Raw genomic sequence first — 12423 nt, 5'->3', positions numbered from 1 at the left:
TTCATCAAGCCAAATGGCATTGTGCTTTGAGTTCAAGTTAATTTTCCTTTGATGCTCTCTTTGAATTTCCCTGAGCTTTCAGACTCGAGGTTTGAGGAGGGCAGAAGGGAGGTGAGAAATTGTTTGAGGAGGGCAGAAGGGAGGTGAGAAATTGCCTGTGCAAAGGTGAAAGGTCTTGCTTGCGGCCAACTCCACGTGTTCTGCTGCTATCATACATCACAACTCTTCTGAGCGCTGTGGTTCGGCACAACCCCACTCCGCCCACTGAATCCAGGGGGCAACATTTATTAGATCAAAGGCTTAACTTGTTGACATAAGGAGGACATTCATCTTGGTTGTGGAGATGTCAAGGTCTGTGAACAACCAGCTTGCAAAGAAATGTAGGCTTCACTCCATTCTTAGATTGTGAGAATTCCAAACGCCTGCCCTTTCAATTATTTCCAGCAGCCTCTGATAGTTTCTTCACAGCTTTTATCTTTAGCTCAGTTTCTTTGTTTAAATGCCAAAAATCAGAGGGAAAAACAGTTGATTTAAGAGTGTCTTAAAGCTTTGCAGTCAATATGGCACAACAATTGCTTGGTGGCTTTAACCAAATCAACTCACCATGCCGCAAAAGCTACAAACCATGAAATTATCAATTGTTGTTTTATTGCACCATATGAGCACAAGCAAAATGAAAGAGAAATAGCTCGTTTTCAAGAATGCCTTCATGTGGTTGGACCAAGTGTGGATTAATTGCCTCGGCAGCCCTTGTACGCCTGGCTCTAGTGATTGCACAACTTTCCTCTGTATACTCTAAACCCACTTGTTTGATTTAGCACTCTTTGTTTCTCCAAAAGATTTAAATTCACAGACATAAAAATCCACAAACCAGAGCACACCACCTGTGGGCTCCTGATGCTCCGTTCTCAAACGTTAAGGGCAGTGAGTGTGCCAAAACTCTCATTAAACAAGTCCATGCTGGAGCAACTAAAGATTCATAAAACACTCACATAACACTCACACTTGGAGAAAAACTAAAGCGCTCAAGTGGTGCCAATCCATACAATCCAACAGAAGAACAAAGGAAAGAAACAAAAGAAGCCAAGAACTTATCTTTTAATCATGTTATCATCAAATCAGAAACAGCAAAACCACAGCACATATCTCTTTTGTTAGCTTTTGTTGGCTCTGCTTTTTCTTTTCCTTTTTTCCTTTTTTTTTTTACCTGTTGAGGATGGTAGAATGAAAGGAGTTGATTCCATGACAGGACACTGCATGGACTAGGAGTGTTGCTTTTGACTAGGTCACAAGTAACGTGTCATGCCAGGTCAGGCCTCAATAGAACAACAGGTCTGAAGTTAGTAGAGGTCATTAAGTATATTTTGATAAAGCGTGGATAGTGTATAGTGCCTTGTTGACTTAGGCTCAGAGATGTCCATCTACATAGAAAGGCATAATAGAAAGCCATAATAGATTACTATTAAAACCAAATGGCTTGCATCTCTTAAATTTCCCCCTTTGTCCAATTTTATTGCTAATTTTCACTAATTCCTCCTGTTATTTTGACATGAAAGGTGAGAGTTTGAGCCACAACCTGGTGACTGGTAAATATAACTGACTGCCCCTCCTTGATTGTTGAACAGCCATCAATCATCATAGGAATGGTGCCGCACAGTGGTTAAGAATCTAGGTTGGTAAATGAAAGAAGTGATGTAAAAGCCATCAAGTGTATGCCCTCAACACTAGGTTGCACCAGGGGGATTGTCCCTGTAATCAGTGTAATGTAAGTTGTTTTGGACAAAAGCATCTGATAAATGACTGATTACTTTTCATAATCTGCATATAGAAATAAAATAAAATCCGATAATAAAAACATTGAATATCTGCTGTGTTCCTCTCACCAAAAACAGACGTCTGGATGCCAACCTGATTGTGGAGGTGCCGGCAAGGACCTTCTCAGGTATGCGGTCCCTGCGTCACCTGTGGCTAGATGACAATGCCCTGACAGAGATCCCAGTGAGCGCACTCAATGACCTGTCCTCGCTTCAGGCAATGACCCTCGCCCTTAACCGCATTACCCACATACCAGACTATGCTTTCAGAAACCTCTCCAACGTGGTTGTGCTGTACGTATCTACTCCCTACTTCTTTATTTAATTATTTGAACTAGGATGCGCTTCTGGATACACATAATTTGTTGGTAATATTCCAAAAAATGATATTGCTAACCCTACCCCTAACCCAACCATAACCCACCCCTAGAATTAGAGGCAATGTATAGGTTTATATGAATGTTCTTGAATCAGCCTGATTGGTTGATTGTAATGTTGTTCTTGAATAAACAAGGCTGCCGAAAGAGCATGTCCATCTTGGGTAAATCATGCTAATTACTGTGTGTGTAAGTTTAAAGGAATGATATTAGTAAACAAGGTGAGGATGTTAGAACACGTGTCTTGGTTTGAGCGGACACCACAAGAATCCCAAACTCTTTCAATTACAAAGCAGTGAAATTATAGTGTGGATTAGGTTTATATCTCATCCGCCACCTGTTTACATTTATTTGAAGCAATGTGTGCTGCTAACAGGTGTTTGTATTGATGTTTACCATAATCACAATGAATGTTTTCATGTTCAGGCATCTTCATAACAACATGATCCGGACTCTCGGACAGAACTGCTTTGAAGGACTGAACAGCCTCGAAACCCTGTAAGTAAGATTGTCCCTTTGTGAAACAATAAAAGCAACATAAACCCATTTCCTGTTTTAATGCAAGCAGACTCTGCTCTGTTATTTGATTTTGACATCTTATAGGAATCCATATGGAAGGGGCTGCTTCTATAAATATTAAATGAAATTACTAGCAAACTAGTTTGTGTGTAACATAAACTTTGTATGGACTGTAAACAAAATAATTCTTTACACAATACTCCAGCTGTTGAAATATGCACATTAATTGCTGTGCCTTGTTTAAAAAAACACAATCTTACTTCTTATTAAAATCAAAGGATGTATGGCATACTTTCAGTTTCTGATGGTAAGCAACAATAGTGTCCTGGTAATGACCTCAGTGTTGTGTGATTTCAGTAATGTTCCATTCAGAAGCACATATACATTATTAAATAACAGTGTTGGGGAGTCATTAACTAAGCGAAGTGGCGCTACTAATATAAAGCTGCAGTGTGTAACTTTTCAATGTTAAAATATTTTTTCCAATCCCATCTTAAAGTGCAAAGACAACTATAAGTAATCCATTTGTAGGTTGATTTCCTCGAAAACTGTAAACACTGCCTCTGTGCCATTATAAAAAAATATATAATATATATTTTGAGTGAGTGACAGAAGGTAATTAGTAATTAGTATTGTGGTAATATTGTAACGTCATGGGTGCTGTCGTAACCTCTGTTCCCTGATGGAGGGTACAAGACGATGTGTCAATGTAGTGACACTAGGGGTCGCTCTTGGAGCCCCGAACACCTCCTATTCTTTGAGAAAAGGCAAATGAGAATTGGCGAGTGGAACTCCCCCAGACATACAGGTATAAAAGGAGCTGGAATGCCACTCCATTCAGGTTTTGTGCTGAGGAGCCGAGACAAGGTTCCCTCCATCAGGGAATTGAGGTTACGACAGTAACCTTGACATACACCTTCTGTCACTCACTCGACGTTGTGTTGATGTAGTGACACTAGAGGTCCCTATAGAAGAGAGCCACAACAGCTGAACCGTGTTACGTGAACTGCTGATGCAGGTGCAAGCAAGCTGCTGCGTGCGTAATAGCAGGAGCATCAGTCTGCACGTAATCTCCCTCAACGCCCCAAAAGACGTTATGTAGTTCCCACACCCCTGAGGGGGTGAAGCGACGTAACTAGCATGGGAGCAGCCACAGCCTTTTCTCTCTAGGCTTTCTCTCCACAGAGTATTAGATTCGGGTGGGGCCATCTAACGCTATTATACACATCTGGGAAGGTGTTCTATTCCTTTCCTATTCTTTCAGGGGGAAAATATTCCGCAGAGACCACATCCTGCCCAAAAGGGGAGGTCAACATATGGCAATACGACACATGGGCTCAGTAGCCACACATGGAAGAGGTGCGGTGGTAGGTTCCACCATGAAGGGGGGGGATCTCTACAAACATAGCGACCAGGGACAGCGAGAGCTCTGCCCAAGTGAGACGTGTTGTCTGACAGGTAGACCATAACGGTGAATATACATCTCAGGGTTTACTGGAGTAATCGGCACCTGTTGAGCACCTATCCAAGCACAAGGCATATTATTGATTGATTCATTTATTGTCATTGCTTTTACAATTAAATGTTGAGTAGGATCATCTCCAAATAGCTCACACAAAGTCCTACACCTATAGAAAAGTGCACAAAATAATAATATTAAACATATATTTGCATGCTGGGACATTACACAATGTGGCAGGACTTGCAACAAAACAAGTGTCTCTTCACCTAATGTGATGTATTCAGGGACCATGTCATATCTTTTGTTATGTAGATTCCCAGGAATTTTATACTCTCTGCCCTTCCCACCTCCTCTCCATTGATGTAGAAGGCAGAATGAGTGGATTTCCTGGTCTTCCTGAAATCTAATATGAGTTATTTTGTTTTTGAAGTGTTTAGGACAAGATTGTTACAGAGCACCACTACGCCAAGTTTTTCACTTCCTGCCTGTAGGCTGTCTTGTCGTTGTCATTTATCTGTCCTACCAGAGTTACGTCATCCACAAACTTGACAATGGTGTTAGTAGAGCAAGTTGCAGAACAATCATATGTAAAACGTTTTTATAGAGAGCAGGGCTTAGAACACAGACTTGTGGCGCTCCAGTGTTGAGAATCAAGGTGGAGGAAGTTTGGTTTCCAATTTTAACTTGCTGGTGTCTGTTTGTAAGAAAGTTCATAATCAAATTACAAAGTGAATTTCCCAAACCCATGGTGCTGAGTTTCCTGACCAGTTTGTGAGGAACGATGCTATTGAAAGCTGAGCTAAAATCAATGAAGAGCATCCAGACATATGTGTTCTGCTGGCCCAAATTGGTTAGGGTAGCGTGCAGTGCTATTGAAATTGCATCATCCATGTACCTGTTTGCTCAATAGGCAAATTGATATTGATCAAAATTGATTGGAATAACCGACTTAATGTGCGCCAGAATTAATCTTTCTAAGCATTTCATAGCTACAGATGTTAGAGCAACTGGCCAATAGTCATTCAGACATATTAGACTTATAGTGGGGCTGGCTGCGAACTCCTCCGAGTTCATGAACCATAGGGCTAGGGAGGTAAGGACATCCAGGGTCCATGACTTTGTGAACTCAACTAGGGGTAAAAACACATGTTTTTGCCTCAGGGGAGGGGAAAGGCGATATACGCAAATGATACTCCCAGCCAGCTGTTCCGTTTTACCAAACTCTACCTTTTCATACATGAAAGAACACGGGAAGAAACCGGCTCAACCCAGAGATTGTAAAATCTCACGAAGCTATTGGGTGTTGCCCAGCCCGCCGCTCTGCAGATGTCTGCTAGAGTGGTGCCATTGGCCAGTGCCCACAAGGACGCCACACTCCTTGTAGAGTGTGCTCGAACCCGCAAGGTGGCGAGTACGGCCTGGGTCTGGTAGGCCAATGCAATGGCGTCAACAATCCAGTGGGCAAGCCTCTGTTTAGAGATAGCGTTCCCATTCCACTGTCCATGAAGGCAGACAAAGAGCTGCTCAGAGCATCTAAAGCTCTGCATACGATCCAAGTAAGTGTGCAAAGCACGCACCGACACAGCAACGACAGGGCTGGGTCTGCCTCTTCCCAGGGCAGTGCTTGCAGGTTCACCACCTGATCCCTGATCCCTGTGTAAGAAGGCTCACTGGGGAGAATGCATATTTACGCAGCCACGTGTGTCCGTTGTGGTGTTGAGGCTGCCCACGATATGAGTCGCCCGCAGTGACCTGACTCGCGAGTTGTGACATGCGACGAGAGCATACGCCGCCTTGATTATTTATATATGCTACTGTCGCTGTGTTGTCGGACCGGACCAACATATGCTTGCCCTGGATTAACAGCAATAGCCTCCGCAGGGCGAGAAGTACAGTCAGCAACTCTAGACATTTGATGTGCCAACCCAGTCGGATAACTCCATGTCGAGAAAAGAGATGCTTTGAACTGGAGAGAGCTTGCACTTTTCCCAGTTGACCCAAAGCCCTAGACGGCTGAGGTGCCTGAGCACCAAATCCCTGTGCGCACACAGCAACTCTCTCACGTGTTAGATTCAGCCAGTCATTGAGGTAGTTGAGTATGCGGATGTCCACTTCCCTTAAAGGGGCAAAAGCTGCCTCTGTGACTTTTGTGAAGATGCGATCAGGCCATTACTGCGATGAAGTAAGTGCTGTAGAACCCTTTCCCCATCTTGGCTGGAGGGACAGGCTCTATCACACCCTTGCTAAGAAGGGTCACGCACACAGGGTGAAGGCGTTCTTGCCCTCCACCGAAATAAAGCAGACACAGTTAAACCGGGACGGCCGCCTGGCAAACTGAATTGCGTAGCCGAGTCGGATGGTCCTGGCCAGCCACTGCGATGGATTGGAAAGCGCTAGCCATGCGTTCAAGCTCCAGGCGAGGGGCAATAAGGGATGATCACGTCTGACATACCTGGGGGTGGAGACTCGCAACAGGGGGAGCAGGCGACATCACTTCAGGGAGCGTTGATTCGACCCAAGGCGGCTGTGCTGAGGGGGAGCTCAAAGCACTTACCTTGCTCTGTGAAACCGGCATAGGGCGGGTTAGTGACTGAGGAGGCAGGCCTCTTGGGCCATCCTCGAGACTTGTCACCACTGGCGGGGTGTAGGTGTGGCTCCCTCGCCTGGAGCTTGATTACGTGACCCAAGGAGTGAGGAAACCACTCTTTTTTTGACAATGTGGGTACGGCAGCCCGTTCGTGTTGTGCGGTGAACAAAAGAGAATAGGAAACAAAGAATTGACCTCATGGTCGTCCAGCGGGTGATGCAGTGGTCTGGATACCAGCTCTGTAGCAGACATCTCGCTCCCTGGGAATCTCTGGAGCGATTAGGAGACTTCCAGGTCCTCGTGCCGGCCTGAGAGATGGGGGGCATCAGCTTCCTGCGGTGGGCTCTACGCTGGGACTGTGGACTGGGCTCGGGTTGAGGCGGAGCCACCTGGGCTTTCACCGCCACAGGGGGACGCCTCAGCGAGCAGATGGCGTGTGGGATCTTGAGCCACGCCGGGGCAAGATGTGCTGGATGGCCTCCATCTGCTTCTTCACCGCCGAGAACTGCTGGGCGAAGTCCTCATCTGTGTCGCCGAAAAGTCTGATCTGGGAGATGGGCGCATTGAGAAAGCGGGCTTTGTCGGCATCCCTCATCTTGATAAGATTCAGCCACAGGTGGCGTTCCTGGACCACCAAGGTGGACATCGCCTGCCCGAGTGCTCACGCTGTGACCTTTGTTGCCAGGAGGTCAGTCGCCGAGCACAGATTGAGCAGCACATCGGGATCAGGACTACCCACGTGCAGTTCTTTTAGTGCCTTGGCCTGGTGTACCTGCAGGATGGCCATGGCATGTAGGGCGGAGGCGGCCTGTCTAGCGGCAATGTAGGCTTTGATCGCCAAAGACGACGTATTCCTACAGGCGTATTCCAGCAGGTGGAGGGTTCCAGTCCAACCGGATGCTCGTGATGGCCCGAGCAAGCATGACAGTCAGCTCTGTGTCAGCCTCAGACTGGGCGGGCAGACCTGAAGGTGACAGCCCAGTTGAGTCATCGGCGTCCGACATCGCCAGTGCACTCTCCGATGCATCAATCAAAGACTCATCCTGCTCGCAGGCCCTGAAAGAGACATCAAGAATGGAGAGGCATTCCAGATCCTTTTATACCCATATGTCTGGGGGAGTGGCATGCAAATTCCACTTGTCAATTCTCATTGGCCTTTTCTCAAAGAATGGAAGGTGTTTGGAGCTCTCAAGAGTAACCCCTAGTGTCACTACATCGACACAATGTCGAGTGAGTGACAGAAGGGGAACCATGGTTAATTTTGTGGTTACTGAAAATTTACAAAAAATACCATGGTGAAACTATGGTTACTGTAGTAAAACCAAAGTAATTTTTTTCTAAGGTAAGATTAAGGTTAAGTTTAGGGGTATAGGTTAATATACACTCACCTAAAGGATTATTAGGAACACCTGTTCAATTTCTCATTAATGCCATTATCTAATCAACCAATCACATGGCAGTTGCTTCAATGCATTTAGGGGTGTGGTCCTGGTCAAGACAATCTCCTGAACTCCAAACTGAATGTCAGAATGGGAAAGAAAGGTGATTTAAGCAATTTTGAGCATGGCATGGTTTTTGGTGCCAGACGGGCCGGTCTGAGTATTTCACAATCTGATCAGTTACTTGGATTTTCACACACAACCATTTCTAGGGTTTACAAAGAATGGTGTGAAAAGGGAAAAACATCCAGTATGCGGCAGTCCTGTGGGCGAAAATGCCTTGTTGATGCTAGAGGTCAGAGGAGAATGGGCCGACTGATTCAAGCTGATAGAAGAGCAACTTTGCCTGAAATAACCACTCATTACAACCGAGGTATGAAGCAAAGCATTTGTGAAGCCACAACATGCACAACCTTGAGGCGGATGGGCTACAACAGCAGAAGACCCCACCGGGTACCACTCATCTCCACTACAAATAGGAAAAAGAGGCTACAATTTGCAAGAGCTCACCAAAATTGGACAGTTGAAGACTGGAAAAATATAGCCTGGTCTGATGAGTCTTGATTTCTGTTGAGACATTCAGATAGTAGAGTCAGAATTTGGCGTAAACAGAATGAGAACATGGATCCATCATGACTTGTTACCACTGAGCAGGCTGGTGGTGGTAGTGTAATGGTGTGGGGGATGTTTTCTTGGCACACTTTAGGCCCCTTAGTGCCAATTGGGCATCGTTTAAATGCCACGGCCTACCTGAGCATTGTTTCTGACCATGTCCATCCCTTTATGGCCACCATGTACCCATCCTCTGATGGCTACTTCCAGCAGGATAATGCACCATGGCACAAAGCTCGAATCATTTCAAATTGGTTTCTTGAACATGACAATGAGTTCACTGTACTAAAATGTCCCCCACAGTCACCAGATCTCAACCCAATAGAGCATCTTTGGGATGTGGTGGAACGGGAGCTTCGTGCCCTGGATGTGAATCCCACAAATCTCCATCAACTGCAAGATGCTATCCTATCAATATGGGCCAACATTTCTAAAGAATGCTTTCAGCACCTTGTTGAATCAATGCCACATAGAATTAAGGCAGTTCTGAAGGCGAAAGGGGGTCAAACACAGTATTAGTATGGTGTTCCTAATAATCCTTTAGGTGAGTGTAGTGTGTCTGTGGGACTCTTAAACACAATCGCACTGCAGAGCCCATATACTGTATGTTAATAGTTAAATTTGTGTGCAAATAGTATCTAACTCTATTTGCAACAGGGTGCAATAAGTATCTACCATTATTTGCAGCAGGGTTGGAGTGCAAATAATATCTGCCACTATTAGCACTGGGGTTTAAATAGCATGTACTATTATTTGCACCAGGGTGCAGATAGCATCTGCCATAAAAACATTGCTCTGTTTGTTTAAGCATCCCAACCACCTGAAGCAACATTAACTCAACTTGTAGCATGAGTTTGGCACAGAACTTTAGAATATATTTCCCTCTCTTAATTAAATAGCTACAATGTAGTTATTTACTCTCAATAGTAACATGTAGTGTAGCAAACTACTTGTTTAAAAGGATAGATTGTAACAGTAACTGATGGCTGTCCTTTAACTGTAGTTCACTTTAAATTATGGGTAGCTTGAATTTTTCAATACCGTAATTACAGTGGTGTCAGAAAACAAAACAAAAACAATAACAGATATAAATGGCTGCTGTTTTCATACCGCAGCTGGACAATTGCAAACATTCTTTATCCAATTCAGGCTGTGTAACATTTTGAACAGCACCAAGCATGGTAGATTGAAATTAAATGTAAAATAGGTCCAATAAATACATGAGAAATGTTTTTAAAATTCATGAGAAATTTTGAAAGGGGGCTAAGAACCAGAGCCAATATATGCTTGCTAATGTAATGTATGAAAGACATTACATAGACCATGCAATGAAAGCTTGGCTTTCAAGGAACAAGCATATGCCGAAGTCATGGTGGTCTCCAGGATACCGAAAGGTTCACACCTGCTTTTTAATAGTCTGCTGAAGTGCTAAAGATGACGTTTTCCTCTTTACGAGAAGGATTTTAGCCTTGGGATTTGCACACTTAAGCGAACACTTCATTTGAGAGCAATCAGTGAGAAATGGTGCACTGAGACTTCCCTCATGAACCATGCTGTACTCCCCCCATGGAAATTCTGTTGCTTGATAGATTTGGCTATTGGAAGTAGATTTTAGTTTCAAGGAGAACATGTTAGTCACACTAGATATAAACTCTTGAAAATAGTGAAAATAATATATTAAATTTGGTGATGGGTCAATCAGTTACAATAGTGTAGGCAGGGGATTCAAATTTAGGAATCATCTGTACAAACTAGGGCTGTCAAACACTTACAGTTTTTAATGAAATTAATTACATGCTATCTTGCATTTAGTATTTTGCTCAGTACAGCTGTGTTTTAACGCAGGAACATGCCGAACCCCTCTACGAAGGGGGAACCAGCAAGGTTAGCAAGGCAAAGCATAACGGAGCAGTACACTGGCAAGGAGACCAGAGGCCATTCTGTTTGAATGCATTTCAAAGGAGGAGAGTCAGCTGTATGCTAAATTAACTGGTCATCACTTAATGAACTGAACACCCTGACCACTAATTTTCTAAATGTTTTACACTTAAGAATTGTTTTAGAGTGAACAATGTGTGAAGTTTACTATGACAAAATTGCTGTTTTTTTTTGTTTATTTTTTTTTTAATAATTTACATACAACTTTGTGACAGGTAGGTGTCAGTTTGCAGCTCAACCCAGTAATTTGTATGGCATCCTTAAATGGTTAATTACAGTCGAAACACTGCATGCGGTTCATTGTCTTCAGTGCCATTATATGATTGGCTTAGAAAGATTCAAGTGATCCAAGTTGAATGTTCTCCTATAGTAAAGCCGTAAAGCTTGATATCTCAGTATAACAGAATCTCTGGAATGCGTCAGCAGCTTGTGATGTCTGCTGTCAGTGTTTTGTCTCCTGTACAGCTGCACATTGCCTGTAAAGCTGGAGTTGCACTTACTGCCCCCTCCTGACTAAGATTTGTAAAAACAAGAAGGTGGTACTTCAAGCTTGAATTGCTCTTATGGTTGGAAAATTTCTTATTACTGTACAGGGGCATAATTAATTGTGCTAAAGGTGCACTCAGTCATTTAAAAAAAAAAAGTGCATTTCCCCATTAAAAAAAGATTTTCTCCTAAAGAAATTAATTGTAATTTGGAAATATATGTATAAAATCATAACTGCTAACATGAGATGAAGCCTTCAGTCATTTCAGTAACCTTATAAAAGCTGTTTTATTCTACATGGAGGAAGGGTGCCCTCATGGGGCCTGCCATTTTAGAATCACATGACAAGCTAAATACTACTCGTTTAATCTCAGTAACCGTCTTGTTATTGGACACTTTCACTCTTGGATTAAATTAATCATGGTTGATTGTGAATAGTGAATTTCTACAATACAATCTGTAACTGAAAACGATTGATTTTGAATTATGATGCATCCACACCACTAAGTGTCAGCGTAAGTCCAAGTTGACACAAATAAAAAAATTCCACATGCACCTTTAATTATTTTTGTGCATTTTTTATATATAATTAATCACACTGAATGAACACATTAAATCAACAGTCCTAGCACAAAACCTTTATGTAAAATGAGAATCAGTAACACACTACCAGTCAAAAGTCTGGACACACTTCACTAAATTAATGTTTCTCATTACCTTAAAGAACTTATCTCAGTTTTATTCTTAAATGTTTTGTGCCTATGTTTGAAATTATTTACACAACTAACGCTTTATTTATTTAAATGGCCAAGTTGGAGTGACTATTGAAGGAAAATAGCACCAGATGGCACCGCCAAAGAAGTTGCGCGAGAAACTGCCTAGAGTGTGCAGATCTGTAATCTAGATAAATAAAGACTACTTTGAGAAAGTTAAAATATAAAATAGCTTTTAAATGTTAAAAATGTTTGGTTGCTACATAATTCCCATACTTCCAATTGTGTTTTTTCTTAGTTTGATGGCTTTACCATTATTCTAAAATGTGGGAAATGGTAATAATAAAGAATTATTACGTATGTACAAACTTTTGACTGGTAGTGTATAACAAGTTATAAGTATTATGATTGCATGCTTTAGATTCATTGTTATGTCACACTTAGTCTATAAAAATAAATACAATAATATATATTAT

General features: G+C 42.8%; 1 protein-coding gene across 3 annotated transcripts in view; it reads left to right on the top strand.

Moving 5' to 3' along the window:
* The window catches only part of LOC127629311 (leucine-rich repeat-containing G-protein coupled receptor 6-like), a 184814-nt gene that overhangs the window by 143757 nt on the left and 28634 nt on the right, over positions 1 to 12423 (top strand). For 2 of the 3 annotated variants that reach the window (XM_052106471.1, XM_052106470.1), the window contains exons 5-6: positions 1893 to 2108; positions 2618 to 2689. In XM_052106471.1, the coding sequence (XP_051962431.1) occupies positions 1893 to 2108; positions 2618 to 2689 (288 nt within the window). The remainder of the gene's footprint in view (positions 1 to 1892; positions 2109 to 2617; positions 2690 to 12423) is intronic. The other variant, XM_052106472.1, reaches the window with a different exon arrangement.

Source organism: Xyrauchen texanus, chromosome 35, assembly GCF_025860055.1.
Source record: "Xyrauchen texanus isolate HMW12.3.18 chromosome 35, RBS_HiC_50CHRs, whole genome shotgun sequence".
Classification (NCBI taxonomy): domain Eukaryota; kingdom Metazoa; phylum Chordata; class Actinopteri; order Cypriniformes; family Catostomidae; genus Xyrauchen; species Xyrauchen texanus.
The sequence above is the reverse complement of the archived record's forward strand: the minus strand, read 5'-3'. Positions and strand labels throughout refer to the sequence as shown.